A 23,034-nucleotide genomic window follows, 5' to 3' on the forward strand; every position below is an offset into this window, starting at 1 on the left:
TTGTGCTGCCTCTTCATTTGAATGAGTGGAGCATTCAGCCAAGTGCAACTCACGCTGCTTGCTAACTGAATGCACAACAGGGAGTCCAGTAGTTTGTGTAGTTAACACTTGTTCCAGCTAGTCTGTGCCTCTTGAAGAGGAATGGCACTGAACATAAGAAAGCTGCTGCTGACTGTCCATGCATGGGTTGGCTATGAAAAGAAGCACCTCATATGGAGAATAGGGAAGAGATGAGGCTCCCAGGTTCTCCAATACATGGCGAAGGCTTTAGTCCATGAGGTTGCTAGGAGGAGGAAGGCCATGTTTCTGCAGGAACCAAGAGGCCCTCAAGGAAGTCAGCAAGGTCAATTCCCAGAGTTTAACTCCAAGGATCTGGCAGCAGTGTCACGAGTATAATGATCTCATGTGGGTTGTCAAGGAATGCATTTTCACTTAACATCTTCTGTCATCTGCTCAACCAACCCTCTCACATCTCAATGCACCACCACGAACCCATCACTCACCCATCAGCAATTTCTGATTGGGTGAGTGATGAGTCAGATCTAACATCCAATGTACCGTACCTCACCCTCACACACCCATCAATGATGTCAATCTCACACCCATCTCAAGTCCCCAGCTATTTAGCTCAAGCAGACAAAGCACTCAAATACAGTGCAGCAAACTTATTGACATCCTTCTCTCTCCCTCTCTTGCAGAACAAGGTGGTCCACAACTGCAGGAAGCAGAGCAGAACCAGAGGCGAACATACATACCCACTTAACTAAGTTACTGGAGGACAGAGTACTCAATACCATGCAGCTGGCTGTCACAGAGACTATTACACCAAAACCACAGAGAACATTGACGTCTTTGCCTTATGGCCCTTCTTAAATTCCACCTAAACTCATCCTATGTACCATTAAGTACAAATTGGAGATAATGTGACAATGGACTTCTTGCTTTCTATCTCACCCATCGTTCTTCCCTCACCACAAACCTCTTAATTTTTTGTTTTCAAATACTCAAAAACTGCCACCTCACTAGCCTTCACAGCCTCATAAGAAAGCTACAGTGGACTTCTTGGGAAGAAGCACCATTGGATAATCTAGCACCAGTTTAAATATTAGCACAGCGCTTATGTTAGAGTACAGTATAAAATATACAGTATGAGTTATGGAGTGAAATTTTACAGGATTGATTCTAAGTGTGCAGCTAGCGTAAAAATGGGGGAGTTCCTGATCTATTTGTTTTGGGTGAGTTTTCACACCCAATCTTATGCACTTAGTCATTGAAAATATGGGCTATATTGTTCCTAGCTGCTGCAGGCAGTGGGCTGGGCTTAATTCACCAGCCAGCAGAGGGTGCTACTGCGCATGGGCAGACCTCTGTGCCTGCACATGTCCAAAGCAACTGTGGAGGAAGTTATTGCACCTGTGCAGATCTCCAATGCTGCACATGCATCACCAAAGAGGACGCCATTCAGCCCATTTAGTTTATGCTGGGGCTCTCTATAAAGTAAGATTCATTCATCTGCTCTAACCCACAGAATCACAAAAATGTTACCATGCAGTGGGAGGTTATTCGGCCCACCATGTCTGCACTGGCTCTCCAATGAGCAATTCACCTCGTGTCGTTTCTCATATCACTTTTACTTCTTTTGCCAATTCTTTAAATCTGTTCTCTCTCATTCTTGATTCTGTCACAAGTGGGAACAGTTTGTCCCTGTCTACTCTATCAAGATTTTGGATACCTCTATCAAATCTCTTTTCAGTCTTCTTTTCTCCAAAGCAAACACTCCCAACTTTTTCAATCTATCTTCATAACAGACGTTCATCATCCCTGGAAACCGTTTCCTACAGCATGGCAAGCTTATTTCCTGTATGTTCCGATTTCTTTTTGAAATTATTGACTGTCTCTGCTTCCAACAACCCTATCAGCAGCAAGTTACAGATTATTAATCGTTATGGAAAAACATTCTTCCTCACGACCCCGCATTTCCTCCATGCCACTTGCCCAAAATCTTAAACCTGTGTTCCCCAGCTCTGGGTACAGTTAATATGAACAGCTGTTCTTCATCTACTTTCTCTTGTACACTTCTATCAAAACCCCCTCCACCTCCTTGATTCCAAAGAGAACAACCCCGGTTTCTCGCGTCTAACCTTGTACTAAAATCACTCATCAGTGGGACAAAATTGCTAAATCGCAAACTCTCAATTATCTGCACATCGTCACTGACATTCTTCCCTCTTTCTTGCAGGACAAGGTGGTACACAACTATCAGGAGCAGAGCTGAACCAGAGGGGATAGGCATGCTTGATTACCATAAGCCTGCTGGAGGAGATTGTACTTGTCTCTTGGCCTGGGTGCTCTGCAGCCCGTCTGGGGAAATGTAAGTCTATGTACCAGCACCTCAGACAGCAAGGTCAGTCCGACCATAATGTGGCACAGATTAACATGCAGAGCCAGAGCCCATTCTTTCTAGTGTCTAAGTAATAGCCAGCTCTAAAACAGCCATGGCAGAGCTAAACATGATGTGGCATCTGATTGCCAATGTCTCAGTGATCATTGAAGCTCGGGCAGATGACACGCAATGTCTCAGTGCTGATGGGGAAACTCAGATGGAGATCATGAGATCCATGCTTGCTGTCATGCAGGGTCAGTCTGCTGCCATCATAGATGCTAACCTCAGTACTCAAATGGGCATGCAGGCTCACACTGGAGTCCAGGAAACTGGCTACCCAGAGATTAGTATGATTGTTGAGGTGCTGCCTTGGGGTGGACCAATGGCTCCATGGTGCATAAACCTGCTGTTTCTTTCAGTGCCTTTGTTAGAACATAAGAACATAAGAAATAGGAGCAGGTGTAGGCCATCCAGCCCTTCGAGCCTGCCCCACCATTCAATAAGATCATGGCTGATCTGTCGTGGCTCAGTTCCACTTTCCCACCCTCTCCCCATAACCCTTAATCCCTTCTCTTATCAAAAACCCATCAACCCGTGTCTTAAAAATATTTAGCGAGGCAGCCTCCACCACTTCAACGGGCAGAGAATTCCAGAGATTCACCACCCTTTGAGTGAAGAAGTTCCTCCTCAACTCCGTTCTAAACCGCCCCCCCTTTATCTTGAGGCTGTGCCCCCTAGTCCTACTGTCTTTTTTGAGCGGGAAGAGTCTCTCCACCTCTATCCTATCCATCCCATTCATCATCTTATACGTCTCAATGAGATCTCCCCTCATTCTTCTAAACTCTAACGAGTACAAGCCTAGTTTATTCAGCCTCTCCTCATAGGTCAATCCCCTCAACTCCGGTATCAGCCTAGTAAACCTCCTCTGCACTCCCTCCAGGGCCAAAATATCCTTGCGCAGGTGCGGCGCCCAAAACTGCACACAGTACTCCAGCTGCGGCCTCACCAATGCCCTATACAGCTGCAGCAAGACCTCCCTACTTTTATATTCAATCCCCCTCGCTATGAAGGCCAGCATCCCATTCGCCTTCCTGACCACCTGCTGCACCTGCAAGCTGGGTTTTTGCGACTCATGCACAAGGACCCCGAGGTCCCTCTGCACCGTCGCCTGCTGCAGTTTTTCGCCCCGTAAGTAATAGTCCTTCCTACCATTCTTCCTACCAAAGTGGACCACCTCACACTTGCCAACATTAAATTCCATTTGCCATTTCCTGGCCCATTCGCCCAGCCTATCTAGATCCTTCTGCAGACTCTCCACACCCTCCGCACAATTTGCCGTTCCCCCAGCAGCAAACACAGTCCAAACTGCTGCTGCCCTCACCCTCACAGCAACCTCTGCAAGACGTGCTGGATCATCAACACGGATGCCATCATCTCACGTGAGAACACCGTTCTCCAGGTACACGGTACATACTCTTGCAACTCGGCCAACGTTGTCTGCCCGATACGCTGCAGGAAAGGGTGTTCTGAGGTATGGTACTTTGGGGAAACCATGCAAATGCTATGACAATGGATGAATGAACACCGCTTGACAATCACCAGGCAAAAGTGTTCTCTTCCTGTTGGGGAACACTTCAGAGGTCACAGGCGTTCGAAATCTCTGATCTTCAGGTAAGCGTTCTCCAAGGCGGCCTTCACAGCACATGACAGCGAAGAGTTGCTGAGCAGAGACTGATAGCCAAGTTCCGCACACATGAGGACGGTCTCAACTGGGATCTTGGATTCATGTCACACCATCTGTAACCCCTATGACTTGTCTGGGTTTGCAAAACCTCACCAACTGTCCCGGCTGGTGACAATACACATCTCTTTAACCTATGCTTAACCCTCTCTCCACTTACATTGTCTGTACCTTTAAGACTTGATTACCTGTAAAGATTCACATTCCAATCATTATTTTGTAAATTGAGTTTGTGTCTTCATATGCCCTGTTTGCGAACAGAACTCCCACTTACCTGACGAAGGAGCAGCGCTCTGAAAGCTAATGGCTTTTGCTACCAAATAAACCTGTTGAACTTTAACTGGTGTTGTGGGATTTCTTTGTGTGTTTAACCTCAGTCCAATGCTGGCATCACCATATCATGGCCTTCACCCTGTGCCAGGGCCTGTTGAAGGTGGTGGTACAATTCAGTAATTACCAACTTGGTGGATCATGAGCACCTCAGGCATTTCTCCTGGCTGTGGTGGAAGTAAAAGAAGAACTCCCTGAACATTTATAAAAACACCACTCCCTGTTTTGCTAGACCTTCTGGGATGCCAATATTGTAGCTGGTTCTAACAAACACACCACCCTGGCAACGGCAGTTTATCCAGAGTGACTTCCTAACTCGACATCATGACACCAGCGTACATACGCTCCTCAAGTTTTAAGTTTTTTTTAACTTTCTTTATTAGTGTCACAAGTAGGCTTACATTAGCACTGCAATGAAGTTACTGTGAAAATCTCCTAGTAGCCACACTCCGGCGCCTGTTCAAGTACACTGGGGGAAGAATTTAGCATGGTGAATGCACCTAACCAGCACATCATTCAGACCATGGGAGGGAAGCAGAGCTTCCGGAGGAAACCCATGCAGACATGGCGAGAACGTGCAAACTCCACACAGACAATCACTCAAGCTGGGACTTGAACCCAGATCCTTGGCTCTTTGAGGCAGCAGTGCTAACCACTGTGCCGTTCATTCTGTAGTGTATCCTGGTATATTTTGGAAGTCCTGATGTTATGATGCAGTATTTCATGCTTGTGTAAAAGGCAAACTGTCAAGTCAGTCTTCAAATGCATTTTATATGGGGAGTCACTTGGTACCATTTGCGACCAACTGTACACTTGGGAGTAATTGGAGAGCAACTAGAATGCCCTCACAAAACTAAGGTTGTAAAGATGGTTCAGGAAACAGGAGAAAAAAAAATAGGAGACAAAAAGACTACAATATTTCTCTCTCATTCCTCCCTAGCAACCCCCACCATCCCATAAAACAAAGCTCTTGAAGAAAAGCAGACACCGTAAACTTTTCTTCAGAATAACATAACTGAGATGTCTTTATCCGTGGGAGGTAGGTCAGAGCAACAAAAGTATACACTGAGCTGAGAAGATTGCACAGTGAATTTTTCCAGCAATTGTGTGTGGACCCGACAACCAAGTTGCATCATTCATATTCAAAGCAAGATTATATAGTCATTTGGTTCATCAAGTGATCATCAGCTTTTGACCTATAGCTTTCATGCAATTGGTATGAGTACAGGTGTTTCAATTCTAACATTATCAACATAAATTATTTTTTCCCAATAAGTACCAGATACTTTGGGTGGGATTTGCCAGCCGCACTCACCTCAAAATTGGAAAATCCCACGCGAGGTCAACGGACCTCTCCATGGTCTGCCCCTTGCCTGCTACGATTCCAGAGGTGAGTGGAAGGGAATATTCACTCCTTTGTGCGTTTAATGCCCAGAAGAGTTTTACTTCCTTAATTAATTCTATAGCCAGTTTCCATTGGGGCAGCATGGTGGCACAATGGTTAGCACTGCTGCCTCACAGCACCAGGGGCCCGGGTTCAATTCCCAGCTTGGGGTCACTGACTGTGCAGAGCCTGCACATTCTCCCCATGTTCCGGGTGCTTCGGTTTCCTCCCACAGTCCGAAAGACATGCTGATCAGGTGCATTAGCCATGCTAAATTCTCTCTGAATGTACCCGAACATCGCCTGAGTGTGGCGACTAGGGGATTTTCACAGTAACTTCATTGCAGTGTTAATATAAGCCGACATGTGACACTAATAAATAAACTTTTTTTTTAACTTCATTCTAAATTCCTTTACAGGATGAGAATTGGTCAATCCTCACGATTCTTGTCACAGTTTCAAACTTGTTCAAGATATTCACCCAAATTACCCTTCCTCCTGTTACTGAGATTTAAAGTTTAAAGTTTATTTACTAGTCACAAATAAGGCTTACATTAATACTGCAATGAAGTTACTGTGAAATTCCCCTGATGCCTCCTGTCATCCAGCTAGTCCCATTCCATCTCACCGAGGAGAAAATATTTATTTCTGTTGTGATATTCTCTCAGAAGATCATTTAGTTTCTTGAGCTTGAGGCTCTTTGTTTGGTCTGAAATACTCCATTGTGGTTCAGCACATCTTGAACCATAAGCTCGCCTGTCGAATGGGGAGCTATTTATGCTTTGATACTATTTATTCACATATTTCCACTCGTGATCATGAAATGATGAAATGTTCACTTTTAGCCTTGAGTGTGAAACCACCTGACTGAAGCTCGGTGTGGAATTTTGTTGTCATTATTATCCTTACATCAGCAGTGAAGATTATGCCTTTGTACCAATGTAATATCTTGGGCAGATTTACTGCCAGATTTAGCACCACCTTTAACAGGCAACTTTAAAAAGTCAGCCACTGAACCTGGTTGCCGCTGTTGCCTTACAGGCCTATAACTCAAAATCACAATCATTATTATCACATTGACAGCACATTTTTCAAACAGCACTTGCTTCTCAGCCAAGTTTCAATTCTTCCTGTTCTCTGCTCTGTCATAAAACATAGTTTGCATGATGCCGCATGGCTGCCTACGTGTCTTTATAAATCATGACAGTAATTTCAAAAAAACTCGCAGAACATAAGTACTTTGCTACAATCTGGTAGAAATGACACAGTGCAATCAATGTTTTGTTCACCCACCCAAGACATTGGCTGCAAATTTTAAAATGAGGTGTCCTTGTTAAAATCACACAATCAACACATGGTCTCACATTAGTTTTAAATGCTGATTACACTGAGTTAGCACAGGGCTGGCAATGCAATAATTCATCCAGGTACTTGCAATGATAATAAAAGCCGCAAGAGCATAGTTCGAGTGTTTTACAATTCAGCAAAACCACAACATTGAGTTATGTCCTCAGATTCACAGCCATGAATTTGTTCATTATTACAATATATATTACATAGTTCAATTATTTATCATATTTGAAATAAAATCCTTCAAAATGGCAGATGAGAAACACTGAATATGTTGGTGGCAGTTAGAAGTGGGTAAAAAGGTAATAAACTGGGTCATGATACTCCTACATTTTTGCCTGGCTTTCTCAGCTATTGATTACTGGGTCATGAATGGCCTATTATGCATGGAACCTTCAACAAAAAATGGCTAAGCATCATCTTGTGACTGAAAACCAGTGTGTTTCTTTCCAGAAGCACAGCCAGGTTTTCTCACCAGATCTTCTGACACTTTGTTAAAAAGAAATTGGTGGAGTGGGTGGGGGCCTTGGTTTGCGCCATCATTCTTGTGGAAAGAGGCTTGATAGAGCTGGCAAGACCTGCTCCACAGAGATTGGAGCGCCCTTTTTAAAGAGCGTCCTGATCTCAAAGTAAAGTTAAAGGCCCCATCACACCCCTGCTCCCTGCCCCCATGAATACTGCGGCCCCTGCCAGATGAGGGGAACACCCCGAATTCTCAGACACACAAGGGGCAATTTTTCCCACCACTCAATGATTGAGGCACTCCCCTCACACTGTGCAGGCATCAAGGTGACCCCACCCATCCCCCACTCACCTCTCTACTGGTAACAGAGCACTCTCCTCACAGTCTCCACGCTCACCCCCCATTCATAGATTCCGCAAACATCCACATCACTCCAATGGAGGCACAACTCCCACCATCAACCATCGGATCTCCCCACACACATTAGGAAAACTCTCCCCCAATAGAATGAGGTACCCAGGTTGGCACTAACAGATTGGCAGAGTGCTAGGTTGGTGGTGCCTAGGGCACTGCCCTGCCATGTCCCTCGCCAGCCATGGGCTATCCTCATTTCTGTGCCCCCTGCATGGTCATCCTGACTGGTTTTCATTTTTGAAAATCAGTCATGATTCCTGCTGGCATGGGGGCTGGAAGCTATGCGCCAAATTTTGCTGCTGTTCGCACCAGTGGGATCTTATGGTTCTGCTAACAGTGTACTCCTGTCGTGGGTCTCCCGGCAGTGAGGGGAGCGTTCAATAGGAAATCCCATTGACAATGGTGGGATTGTATGATCTTGCCGCCAGTTAGTGGCATGCTGCCTTCTGCCACCATGCCACAGAGTAGGAGCAATATCCTGCACGTGGTGTTAAGCTGTATAATGATATTTCAATTCATTCACATTCATGGTAATCAAATTCAGATGCTTTCTAAATTGAACTTCATTATGTCACCAGGGAAGGTCGCAAACCTTGATGTGGCCATCGCAAATCCCATTCTGGCTCTCTCGTGAGATTTACCGGCCACAATGGGATTTGCACCTGTAGGTGAATGGCCGCAGGATCGCAACCTGTATCGTACAGCACAGCTTCCTTATCTCAGTCGGAAATGATGTCAACTCTGGTTGACTAAAAGCGCATTCCCACAAATACACAAGCTCCATACCATCAGAGATTCCCATTTACAGCATCCTTGCAGATAGCTGAAGTCTGTTAATGTGAACAATATGTCCTGAGTTCCACTCCTGACCTCACTGCGGCATCTCCAATTATTGTGTCCCCGATCATGGCCCAGGGTATTTATATCGGGTCTCCATTTTGTCAGTCTAGCCGTCATTTTGAAAACATTTCACTATCCCACAATTTATCTCCAAGGTTAAAAGACAATGCAGGGCAGACTGCCACAAGTCATGTACAATTACAAAAAGCATAAACTAACGCAGAGGGATTTGGAGACCTCAGACATTCATTTGACCTCAGGAGTTTCCATAGTTACAGGGTTCAATTTCTTACTTTAACGGCAAAGCTGCTCAAAATCTTTGAAAAAAAGCAGACAACAAAGGAAGCTGGTTGTATTCCAATTCTGTTATTGTAGCAGTAAAACTTCAGTGGAACCAGATGCTGTGTCCAGACCAGAACACAGAAACAGCTGTTGTGGACAGGGATGAGAGAGAACTGAAATTTAAATCCTTTCCATTACTGTCCATAATCAGTGTGTTTGAAATGGAGGATGTGTATGTTTCTTGGCCTCAAAGTATGGGGTCATTTGGAGCAAACCTTTGCGAGTTTAAAGAAAGAAGATTATTTATTCAAGCATTTACCCTGAAAGGCTAACATCATATCACTTGCAGAGAAGCCCGCCAACGTGAACAGACAAAGAATTCCAGCCAGAATCTCTCGCTTGTGAAAAATACAGTTAAAGTGGATAGTGCACTTTTACCAATGATAAACAAAGGGACAGTCTGTAGCTCACAAGTTTGAATCATTTTAGGAAAGAAGCATACATTGCAGACCTAAGGAGGATGATGCTTCGTTCTGAAAGGGTGGTGTAGGTGAATTCAATAGCTAAAGTTGTATGGTAGGATTGTTGCAAAATACCTTTGGAGAGATGGATTGTTCAAGTCATAAAGTTAGTTACTATAGTCTTCTTACCAGGAGGTCAGATTTCTGTATTTGTGGACTTGAAAAGGAACAGGCTGGGAGACTTTAGAATATTTCAGTCTCCAGGGGGAGCAATTCTCTCATCCCGCTGCCATGATTTTTTAGCACAGCTGATTAAGGAAGCTGTGAAGTACGATATAGGCTGATTTAAGTGGCGTCACATTAGCACAATCTGCACTGGACATTTGGTGTCAAGCGCATCTCCCAGTGCCAGATTTGCGATGCCGTCGGCTCCACGCTGGAAATAGGCGTGGAATTGCATTATATATGTGGCACCTATTTTAAGTATGATTTAAATGGCATTAGCAGGCCTGGGACTGAAAGGGGGACAGCATGCTGGGGGTCAGGGCTGTAGCAGGTGTGTCAGCACTGTGGGGATAGCGGGGAGGGGGTCAGGATTGCCAATGGGGAGGGGTGGCAGGAGAGCAGGGTTGCCATGGGAGGTTGAGGTTGGGCCAGAGCATGTTTGGAGGGTCAGCAATTGCGCCTTGGGGGGCTGGCATTGCAGGGGTCACAGGGCTGGTCAGTGATCGAGCTGGCCAGCAAGCAGGAGGGCACTGCGCAAGCGCCATTCTCAGCACTGACACAGCATGCACAATGGCCTGCTCAGTGGTATGCTGCCGGCCTCTTCCATGGGGATAGGCCCCACCCACTAATTTTTTGGAAACTTGAGGTAGTTTGTGCCAAAATTTCAAAAGTCAACTGACCCTTGGCAGCCTTCTTTGCCACTTTTTATTGCACAAAGGCAGTTGCATAAAATCCTCCACTGAAAGCAGGCCATAATTAAAGCTAAAACTATGGCATGCCTATATTAGGCATGACACAGCCTAAAAATCTGAAAGGCCTATCAAAAAATCTGGACAGCAGAAAAACATGCAAGACAATAAATACAATTAAACATTCTTCAATTATTAATCCATTCGTACTGAAATGAACAGACAACATGAAATCCCATTGCTAAGGTCTAAGAAAAGGTCAGATCAATGTTTTGTGTTGTTATGCTTTACATAACTTAGTGAATGGATTATAAGTGGATGATGGTAAATGTAATACCCTTTATTGCGGATGCCTTATAGCGTACTTAGAAAGAGGGAGGAAGTAATTCACTCAGTTGATGTTCACATTCATTTAACTCGTGTTTCAGCATAATTCACTATTCCTCATCAAACATGGCTATGCTTCACAAGTAACAGATGAACATATGATTTAGGTACAGGAGTATGCAACTTGGTCCCTGGATCCTGCTCTGCCCATTAATAGGATCATGGCTGATCTGATTTTAACTTCAATTCCACATTCCCACCTAACCCTTATAACCTTTCACTCCCTTGTTTATCAAAGATCTATCGATCTCTGCCTTAACAATATTCAAAGACTCTACTTCCACCATGTTTTGAGGGAGACATTTCAAATGAACATATATATCAGGAGTAGCTCACTTGGTTGCTTGAGCTTGTTCTGCCATTCAATAAGATCATAGCTGATCTAATCTTAACCAAGAACTCTAAAGACATAGGATCACCAGAAGAAGTAATTCTCCTCAAATATGTTTTAAGGGGTGACCCCAACTTTCGAACATCAGCAAGACAGTATCAAATGTAGATCATCAGATTTTAAATATTGGCTTCTACCTTTCTCACCTCTGAGCAAACCTTGCCTGAGAATTAAAACAGCCTTTATTTTTCTTTATTCTTTCATGAATTTTGGCAAGTTCACCATTTGTTGCCCATCCCTAATTGTCTGTGGCAATTAAGAGAGCAGCTGTTGGTCTGGAGTCACATGTAGGCCAGACCAGGTAATGATGACAGATTTCCTTCCCTGTAGGACATTAGTGAACCAGACTAATTTTATGACAAATTTATAGTTTCATGTTCACCATTACTGAGACTGGCTTTTGATGTCAGATTTTTTTTTAAATTGAATTTAAATTCCTACAGCCATAGTGGGATTTGAGCCTGTGTCATCAGAGCTTCAGCCCAGCCTCTGGTTACCAGTCTAGTGACACAACCACTGCACCATCATTTCCCTTAAAGCATTTCCAGATATTGCTCTCCAAACAGCCACTCAGAGATAACGCTGAGCTGCCTAGCACAACCAAAGTGCCTTGCTTAAAGAATAGAGAGATCAAAAACTGGCAGTAAAGGGAACCGTAGGTCAGTGACTCCACATTAGAATCACAAAATCACACAAACTCACATCACAGAACCAGGCCATACAGCCTGTTATAGCTGGGCTACTTCTTTGAAAGCGCAATCTTGCTCATCCCTTGCTAGTCCAACATCCCTGTTTCTTGTCTCTAAGCCTGTGGCTTCTAATACTCAAGGAACTGCTTAACTCCCTTTGAAAATGATTTATGAGTCAGTGTCTACCACCTTTTCAGGTAGACGGCTTCAGCTCCTGATAACTTTCTGAATCAAAGAAATTACTTTGCATCTCCCCCCAAGGTTATTTTCCAATGAGTTTGAATCCATGCTATTTAGTTATTGATTCACTTTCTAAAGGGAATAGTTTTTTTTCCCTGATTTGCTCTATGAAAACTTCTCATCATTTTGAAAACCTTTATTCGATCACCTTTTCATTTTCTCTGCTGCTGAAAGGAAGTTCCTCAAAATCCTAGTAAACCTGTCACTGCATCCTCCACTGTACCCCTTCTAAGGCTTTTACATCTTTCCTAAAGTATGGTATCCACCATACTGCAGCTAACGATTTACTTTACCAGTAGTTCTCAAGTTCCATCGTGATCTCTTTATCCTTATATTAGAATCTCAGAATCCCTACAGTGCAGAAGGAGGCCATTCGGCCCATCTAGCCTACACCATCAACAGTCCCACCCAGACTCTATCCACATAACCACATGTATTTATCTTGCTAATCCCCCTGACACTAAAGGGCAATTTAGCATGGTCAATCAACCTAACTGCACATCTTAGGACTGTGGCAGGAAACAGGAGCAACCGGAAGAAACTCACACAGACACGGGGAGAAAAAGCAAACTCTGCACAGAAGGTGACCCGGGGCCAGAATTGAACCCAGATCTTTGGAGCTCTAAGGCCATTATGCCACTATACTACCCCAATCCTCCATGTATAAACCCAGCAATACAACTATATTTGTTACTTTTAAAACAGCTTATCAATTTTTCTTGCCATTTTTATCTATTTGTGCGTGTGGATACCAAGATCTGTTTCCTCATCTACACTTTACCTAATTGTGCCATTTATACTCAACTATCCTTCCTTATTAGACTTCCTAAATGCATCCCCACAATCGTCCATATCAAACTCCCGTGCCGTTCTGTCTTTGTGCATCGCAGCATGATAGGTAGCAATGCTTTACCTGATAAACTAATCAGTCTCAAACCTTAAAAATCGTCAGCTGTAGGAATGTTTTCATTATGGATGTTTTAGCCCAGTTTAAACTAACCAGGGAAAGGTGAAAGGATAATCGGAAATACTTGGTCCCTCAATTTCCAAGCCAATCCCAGGTGCACCAAGACTTGAAATGTTCCAGAAAAAAGCTATTTGGAGAAGTTATTGTTGTTTTAATGCCAATCTGGTTCTAAATTACAGCAAAATTATGGTCAACATGCAACGGGACAACGCGAAGGATGATTTAGCCCAGTTTAAACGAAGCAGCGAAAGGTGAAAGGATAATCGGAAATACTTGGTCCATCAATTTTCAAGCCAATCCCAGATGCACCAAGACTTGAAATATTCCAGAAAAAAGCTATTTGGAGAAGTTATTGTTGTTTTAATGCCAATCTGATTCTAAATTACAGCAAAATAATGGTCAACATGCAACGGGACAGGTCTTGACTTTTTGTAAAGGTGTAATACGGGTAATAGCAAATCAGCAGCTCATATTACCTCTCCCACGAGTTTTAGTTCCACTGACCTCTTTGGAAATAAAAAAAAGTGGGAGAGATGTAAAATGAGCTGATGACTTGCTCACACCTATTTCACACAAAGTCAAGGTCTACCTCAATCTGTTTGCCAAGAAATGCTTTACATTTAAATGAAAACAATGCCCGAACTAACATTTCAAACAACCTTGAAAAAAGCAACTACTTTAAAAATGTTGGAATCATTCACTGCAATATTCATTTAATATTGCAGATTGCTCTTAGTGACAGGTCCCAACTTCAACGGCAGTTCCATGATATAGATGAGGAGACGCTACTGCTCAAAATAACATTTCACAAGAACATGTACCGCACAAAAGTGACTTGACTTCTGAATAACCTCCTGATAAAGATAACATCTGACAGTCGAGTGGCAGTATTTACCAAGTTAAATATTAAATGTAAGACAGTTTGAAAACATTACAAGTCTGAAACAGATGTTTACATTCAATCATATATCAATCAACAATTCGATGAGTGGAATTGGTACGATTCATTCAGCTAGGAATTCCTCATGCAAAAAGTGTATAATACCTGGAATGAACTATAATTATTACTTGTGTAAAAGGTAGGAAACAATGAATTTATCCAGCAGACTTTATTCATTATACAATCCTGGATTAAGGAGTGGGTCTGAGATTTGTAATATGATTCATTGGACGTTCTCCTTCATTACTTGCGGAAAATAAATTGTGCGCTCTTTCAAAAACTTTGAGTTAGGCTGCAAAGTGTAATCGCTAGAATCAAAACTACATGACCAGGATTTTCTTGGAAGGCGGTAAGACCTGATAATGAGGACCATGTGCGCGTCCAAAACCTGCACAGGCACACAGCAAGACCACTGCAACAATCCTTCTGGTGGGCAGCCTTTGTAGTGGCCACCGCCTGGTGAACTGTCCAATTAAAGACAGCGAGCAGGTGCTCCATGCTGCCCACCCAATCAGTAGTTCAGAAGTCTCAGTAAAACCCCCAGTTGCCGCTGAGGTAGTAAAGATAACAAAAAGGCTGCCATCATCGTGATGCACGGGAGAAAGACACTAGAATCTTCTGCCGGGGCCCAGTAGACAGACCTGCCATTTTGAGGGGGAACCCATGCAACAGAGGATTCAGGGATTAAGGTAGGGGGTTACCATAACTGCTGGCAGCCCCCTTTTTTAGTCCAATAGCCAAGAGCTTTTCCTGAAGGCTGCAGGAAAGGCAGGCAAGGCCTTTCCACATGGTAGTGAATGATGACCATGCCGCTGGCAAACTATGGGTGGCCTGCACAGGAAGCTGGACCTCAAGTTTTAATGAGCTAATATGGCTATTCGGCTCCTGGTCTGGCACTTTGGGGCCAGTAACTCACCATATGCCTTTGTTATAACTGAACAGCTTTTCAAGCATGTCAAGATTTATTTTTAAAAAATACCTCCAAATAGACATCATCATTTCTTGAAAAGTCTCCTTTCTTTCTTGGAAGAATGTGAACATGCACATGCTGGAGGGGAAGAGAGAAAACGAAAATCATCATTTGATTCACATTGTCAAGGCAAAGCATTTCACAGAATAAATACAGAAGGTCACAGATAAATGTTTCTAAATTCTGGTGTTAATAAAAGGCAAATTTGCTTTCGGAGATTGAATTTTCAGCTTTTAAATATGTTTGATACCACTTATAAGATAATGACAGCTGAAAAGGTGGTGGAAATAGACGGCAGGAGGATTTATTCAAAACCTTTCTTAGTCTGTATAAATTACCAAAGGTTATATCAATTCTTCCGAGAGGAATTGTGTTATCCATTTTACATTGCAGTTGACAAGGTGAGCAAACATGGCTGATTCCTTGCCAGTGAAAAGAAGAACTGTTGACAATGACTTAAAAGCACCAAGGTCTGGATTTTGTTGTCAAGGAGTAGTAGCTATTTTGTGAACAATCCCTTTCAGAGCCAGGAAAAGCTGATTTTGTCAATGGGGAAATGCAATACAAATGGAGCAAAGTAATTAAACTGAATGGCAATTCTACAATGTTCAGGAACTCAAGGAATAACATACACATGTGTTCCTTTGTATCACTTCTCTATGTTTTATCACAATGATAAATTGATTCAATTTGCTGGTGAAATGCACTTTGGTCATTTCACAAAGAACAGTAAAAAAAAATCAGTGGTTGGGATTTTTCTCCCACTCTGCTGTGTGTTTTGTAGTGGTGGGAGGCACGAGTTTGCTGGTGATAGGTCCCGCTTTTGTCAACAGAGTTTCCTGGTGAATGCACCCATCATCATGGGAAACCCGAAGCGAGGGTTCATCTTCCTCAACACCCCTTCAACATGAATGGGACCAAGATTTTGGCAAATATGTCCAAATTTCTGTTTCAATTTAAATAAATAAGTAGAGAGTCTGAAGGTTAGCCAAGTACATACAGTGCTCATCTTATGCCTGCCAGCGTGGTCATCAATTAAGAATGATTTCAACACTGCTTATCTCAATTGGACAAACACAAAGGCAGGAATTTTCCACTTCTGTTTGCATCAGGAGCAAGAAGTCATGTTTCACACTGACATAAAAGGAAACAATTGCCCCCTCCCCTTGTTAGTGAGAGGCCCCGTTTCCCGATGTTGAATATTAGGAACCTCATAGAACATTTAATTATCAGGCCCATACATGGAAGTCATCCCCATACATCAAAATATCCATCCAGGGTGGCCTGATGTCACAATGCCATGAAGCATAAGTGTGCACTTGGCATTTGTACTCCCAGAGGAGCTCGGAGATGAGTGCAGCGCCCAGGGGGAAGGGGGTGAAAGAGGGTTATGCCAGGGTACTGCCTGGGTATTGCTTGGGAGAATTCCACCCTACATCTTAGCACATTAATTAAGTGGAGGATTAGTGGACAGAAGAAATGGTACCCTCCCCCATATTCAAACTACACAAATACCCAAAAAGTCAATGATGAAAATAAATCTGCAGGAGAAAGAAGAAATAAATTTAAGGATAGATTTTCCAATTGGCAAACTGACTGCACCAATAAAAAATTAATAAGTGAAGACAAGGAAACTGTCAAAAATTCCAGATCCCCTAGCTAAACACATAGTGCTGAAAATACCTACAATTGTTTTCCATAATCTGTGTACGAGGTTATTTTAACAAGACAAATTACATTCAAATGATTTGGTATGCTAGATCATGAATTTTTATGAATATGCTGATAACCCAAGGTAATCAATCCAGTGTCCTCAGCCCAATCACTTTCAGCTGCTTCATCAATGGCCTTCCTTCTATCATAAGGTCAGAAGGGCAGTGTTCACTGATGACTGCACAATGGTCAGTATCATTAATGACTCCTCAGATTCTGACACAGTCCATGTTCAAATGCAGCAAGACCTGGCAAGTAACGTTCATGCAACACAAATGGCTAGTAATTCACCTCATGGCTCCCCAACGTCTTTCCACCATCTACAAGGCACAAGTCAGGAGTGTAATGGAATACTCTCCACTTACTTGGATGAGTACAGCTCCAATATCACTCAACAAGCTCCACACCATCCAGGACAAAGCAGCTATTTGATTGTTACCCCTTCCACAACATTCAATCCTTCCACCACTGACGAACAATGGTATCTATGTGTATCATCTACTCACCAAGGTACCTCAGGCAGCACCTTCCAAACCCATGACCAGTTCTATCTAGAAGGACAAGAGCGGCAGCTACCTGGGAACACCACCACCTGGAGGTACTCTTCCAAGTCACTCACCGTCCTTATTCTGAAATATATCATTGTTACTTCACTGTTACTCAGTCAAAATCCTAGAACTTCCTCCCTAACAGCACTATGGGTACCTATACTTCTGGGACTGCAGCAGGTCAAGAAGGCAGCTCCCCTCTACCTTCTCAAGGACAATTAAGGATGAGCAATAAGTGCTGGTCTAGCCAGCGATCCTGCATCCCATAAATGAATTTTAAAAATTGATGTCGAGAGCCAGAAGTATTCTGAGCCGTAATGACATTAATTCTTTTGGCATCAAGTGTAGTCGTCTGATTGGTGGATATTTTTGCTGTTTCTGTTTGCAGAATTTCAGATAATCAAAAGCAAATTCCACAAATTTGAAATCATCTAAAACTCTGTTGCCCATGCTTAATTTTGCAAAAAGCTTTGTTCACCCCTATGCTCACTGGCCTGCATTGGGTCTTGAATAACCAATGCCGCAGTCTGAAAATACTCATCCTCGTTTGCAGACATCTCCAAGGTCATGTCCTTCCACACCTCTGTAACCTTAATAACAAAAGGGTTTCTGCACTGCTCCAATTCTGGCCTCTTACACATCCCTGATTTTAATCACTCTATCAATGGCGGTTGAGTCGTCAGCTGCCCAGGCCCTAAGTTCTGGATTTCCCTTCCTCATGCTTTCTACCTCGCTTTCCACCTTCACAATGTACTTTAAAATCTATGTCTCTGACCAAGCTTCTGGTCATTTGCCCTAACATCACCATCAAAAATTTTGTCTCATTCTGCTCCTGCAAAGCGCCTTGTGTGAAAGAGATGCTATACAAATATGAGTTGTTGTTATTGTGTACAATCATTCTTCTTATTTGCAGTTTTCCTTGGAGGAGAATGGCAGATTAGTTCACTTGCTATCAATCCTGTCATACATATACATCCAGAAACAGGCACATGGACGTCTGTGGAACACCTAAGAGGGTAGCACTTCACCTCGAAGCTGTGGCATAGGTATGCCATTATATTTGCAGGCAATGTCCATAACAGTGACAACAAAGGTTGTTGTTGCCACAAACATTTATGCCTCAGGCTCATTTTAGGCTGTAACAGGGGACACACATTACTGGCTAATCAGCAGTGCACAAAAACATCAAAATATCCCCGAAGTAAAGTTGCTCACCAGGATAAACAGCTTTGCCATCTTTTGTCTGGAAACTGGCAGCAGAAACAGAGGATTCTGCTTCGTCACAAACCACATCACAAAATTCTTCTAAGACATTCCTCAGTCCATATGGTCATCAGAATTTCGACACATAATGCCAAGATCAAAAGGTGTTCCACCTATAGTTAAGAAAGCCCACCAACGCCCCCATTTTCTCAGGAGACTAAGGAAATTTGACATGTCTGCTACAGCGCTCACCAAGCTTTGCAGATGCAGCGTAGAAAGCGTTCTTTCTGGTTGTATCACTGCTTGATATGGCTCCTGCTCTGTCCAAGACTGCAAGAAACTACAAAGGATTGTGAATGAAGCCTAGTCCATCACACAAATCAACCTCCCATTCATTGACACTGTCTACACTTCTCGCTGCCCAGAAAAGCAGTTGGCATGATCAAACACTCTACTCATCCCAGACATACTATGTTCCACCTTCTTCCCTCGGGAAAAAGATGCAAAAGTCTGAGGTCACATACCAACCGACTCAAAAACAGCTTCTTTCTTCTTGTCATCAGACTTTTGAATGGACCTACCTTGCATTAAGTTGATCTTTCACTATGCCCTAGCTATGATTGTAACACTACATTCTTTCCTTCCCTATGTACGGTATGCTTTGTCGCTGTAGCGCGCATGAAACAATACTTCTCATTGTATACGAATACATGTGACAATAATAAAACAAGTCAAATTATCAGTGTTCATATATTCAGTGATCAGTAACACAGGATCATTCAGGTCAATGCTTTGCTGACAGCAGCAATTAGTACATAATTAGTACTCGGGCTCTTTAAACAAGCTAGCAGATTGGAAACATGTCTCCTTCGAAACTTAGGTCTGGGTTTATGTGGAGTTAGGTCGATTCCATTTAAAAATGTCGGGTGGGACCCAATTCCGGAACTCCCACCTCACTCCCAACATCAGCTGTTTTTAATCCATCTTGTGCCCACCTGCCTGTTCCAGACAGATAAATCTGTTGGAGACTAATTATTCCATAATAATAGCCTGAGCATTTATTAGAGAAACTCCCATAGTCCATAGGCTGAAAACCAGAAATGTGCCTGTACTCAACTGGAATCCACCACAACAGTCATTGCAATGTACTTTGCCTCACTCTCATGCATGAAATATTATTTTTCAAGTAATAGCCTTTGTTTAATTGCAGGGTTCATGAGATCTAAGCTTAATGCTCTTCAGCCAAGGAGTCACATTAGTTGGCCTTTCAGGTTTTTGCTTCTCTGCCACTACCACAAGGCTCCTGCTGACTTCTGTTCTAGAATTCACTACTGCTACTTCTTCAAACTACCTAAATCCTCCAGAGTTGATTGGCAGAGTAGACACCAATGTATGCCTGTGTATTAATCAGTATTTGTGTATCAAATGGCCCTGGAATTCCAATCCAATTGTGTTATTCCAGGCATTTCACTTTATTTATGAATAGCGAGGTGCACATTGAAAATTCAACAATGACACTGAATGCTCTCCACTAGCTGTGAAGATTTAGTCAGATTAGGAAGATTCAAGTTGATCTCCCATCTGTGACACATTAGCCAAATGTACCTGAGAAGTAGCAGCTATAGTTCTACTATTAAGTACAAAATCCAGGGTAGTGGAAAGGAAGATCAGTCAGAGTTCCTGTATCTGATCATTATCCAGTGATCCTTTCTAGCAGTGCTCCTCTGTTGATGGGGACAGATTAGATTTAGCTGTATTGCCTGTTTATGCAATTAATCCAACTGTTTAATCATTCCAAATGGTAGGGAAGAGGAAACAGCTGAATACATGTTGAAAAAAAAATCACATTTGTGATCGTTTGCTCCACTCCTGTTAGTTTTCACTAAAAGAAAGCAAAAGTAATAAGTGGGATCATTTGGATGAATGAGATATGAGAAATATTTTACTGAAGTATGAGTTCAAAAATATTCATAGAGACTTGTCTTGCAAAAACCACAAGAGTTAATAAAGCTCAAAACTCATGAAACCCAATTTCAGTTTCATACTTCCATTTGCATGATTCCCTAACAAGGACCTGTGGAAAGTTTGAGCATTTTCCTGATTATTCAAATATTCATAAAATTTATTTCACATTTACAGCTTCTAATTCTCTGCTTTTCCCCTGTTGCAATGCAATTTATAGATACCTCAAGTACCTGACAAGTAGATGTGAAGTAAATTAACAGTGATTGGTCTCTCCCAAGTAATCAGCTTACTTCAATCTGTGCTCACTTTAATAGATTGGCAATATTTTAGGCCCACTGCGATGCAACAAATCGGAGCGCTTATTCATGAGGTGATTTATGGCCCCCAAAATAACTTATCATTAGTTAAAGGCATTTGCCTAATCACAGCATTAACACCAATTCTCATCATTAGTGCTATCAGCTCTGGAGGACGCAATTTGTTGTGTGCAAGTATTTAATACAGTTGTTCAAGTAGGGAGGTGAAATAGAGGACTAGAAATTGGTTCATGCTGTACCCCTTCACAGCCATGAAATAAGTGCCTATGAGTCTTATGTAGATGGCGCACACACTTATTCTGACCAGAAGTGCATCAACATGCTTAACAAATTTGATAGAATTTTTCAAAAATGTGACTGTGTGTGGATGAGAAAAGTGCAGTTGATGTGGTTTATATGGATTTTAGTAAAGCCTTTGACAAGGTACCACATGGGAGACTGATTGAGAAGGTTGAAGCACATGGAATTCAGGGGAACTTGGTGACATGGATCAAAAACTGACTTAGTAAGAGGCACAAAGGGTGGTGGTAGAAGGCTGTTTGAGCGGTTAGAGGTTTGTATCAAGTGGCATACCACAAGCTTCAGAGCTGGGCCCCTTATCATTTGCTGTATACATAAATGAAATAGATGAAAATGGGGGCAGGGGAGGTGATGATCAGTAAGTTTGCAGATGACAGCAAGATTAGCAGGGTGGCTAATAGTGAAGAAGATGGTCATAGGTTACAGGAAGATATAGCTGGATTGATCAGGTGGACAGAGCAGTGGTACGTGATATTTAACCCTGATAAGTCCAAGGAGATGCACTTTGGAAGAAGTAACAAGACAAGGGAGTATTTAATGAATGGCAGGGCACTAGGAAGCTTAATGGAACACATTGATCTTGGGGTACTTATGCAGAGCAGATTAATATGGTAGTCATGAAGGCTTACGGGACACTTGTTTTTACCAGTCATAGCATAGAGAACAACAGCAAGGAAATTATGTTGGAACTGTACAGAACAGTGGTTAGGCCACAGCTGCAATACTGTGTGCAATTTCATCACCTCAGTATGTGAGTGATATGAGTGCACTAGAAGGGGTACAGAGGAGATTCACCAAGATGTTGCCTGGCATGGAGCATGTGAGCTATAAGGAGAGACTGGATAGGCTTGGATTATTTTCTTTGGAGCAGAGAAGGGCTGAGGGGCGGGGGACATGATTGAGGTGTATAAGATTATGAGGGGTATGGACAGGGTGAGTAAGAAGCAGCTATTCCTCTTGGTTCATGCATCAATCATGAGGGGGTGTAGTTTCAGAGTGAAAAATAGGGCATTCTGAGGGAATTTGAGAAAAGAAATTTCACTCAGAAGGTGAATCTGGAATGCACTGTCTTGGGAGATTGATGAGGCTGGAAACTTAACAACCTTTAAAAAAGTATTTGGATGATCACTTGAAACATCCTAACATTCGAGGATCTGGGACAAGTGTTGGAAACTGGAATTAGCTCGACTTTAGTGGTAGTTACCGGTGCAAACGCAATGGACCAAAGGGCCTTTTCTGCACTGTATGACTCTATGACATGTTTTATTAATTAGAATTGTTCCTACAGATCCTGAGTGTGTGCCTTAATCAAATATAATGCTCCCAAATTCTGAAAAGTGATTTGAAGATTAAGCCAACCTCTCCAACTTCTTAAACTCTATATAAACTACTCAGCAGCCAGGCCATCTTTGTGGAGGAGGGAGATTCCCTCTCCACAGCCTAACCCACAGTTACAACTGAAGACAGGGCCTCATAGGCTGCCTGGAGCACAGGCTCCTCAGTCTGCCATCAGATGATCTCGAACAATAAGCCTTAAGTGGCCTTAAACAGCAGAAAGTCAATTGAGTACATTTAAGATTGGCACTTCTGAAGTGAATCATCATGGGTGCAAACATGCATTCTGTACCCATGTAGCACAATGCAGCAAACATGCATTCTGCTCCTATGTAACATAATGCAATTTGATTCTAATATATGTTGGCACTGCTCTCTTCTTGCAATCCACATTTCTGTCAGATTTCCAGCACCTTCAGTATTTTGTTTTTGTGACTGACATCTTTTGATTCATTCTGGACTGTTTCTTTAAAAAAAACATTATTGCCATGTTGGAAAGTTTTTCTGG

The 23,034-nt window shown here is 42.7% G+C and overlaps 1 protein-coding gene across 5 annotated transcripts in view; it reads right to left on the reverse strand.

Moving 5' to 3' along the window:
- Positions 1-23,034, reverse strand: part of fhit (fragile histidine triad diadenosine triphosphatase) — a 1,046,244-nt gene that overhangs the window by 232,452 nt on the left and 790,758 nt on the right. For 4 of the 5 annotated variants that reach the window (XM_080186302.1, XM_080186303.1, XM_080186304.1 and 1 more), the window contains one exon: positions 15,155-15,223. The exons of the other annotated variant lie outside the window; for it this stretch is intronic. In XM_080186302.1, the coding sequence (XP_080042428.1) occupies positions 15,155-15,223 (69 nt within the window). The remainder of the gene's footprint in view (positions 1-15,154; positions 15,224-23,034) is intronic. 5 annotated transcript variants of the gene reach the window in all.

This window comes from Carcharhinus amblyrhynchos, chromosome 3 (genome assembly GCF_965287045.1).
Source record: "Carcharhinus amblyrhynchos chromosome 3, sCarAmb.v2.hapA, whole genome shotgun sequence".
Lineage (NCBI taxonomy): Eukaryota > Metazoa > Chordata > Chondrichthyes > Carcharhiniformes > Carcharhinidae > Carcharhinus > Carcharhinus amblyrhynchos.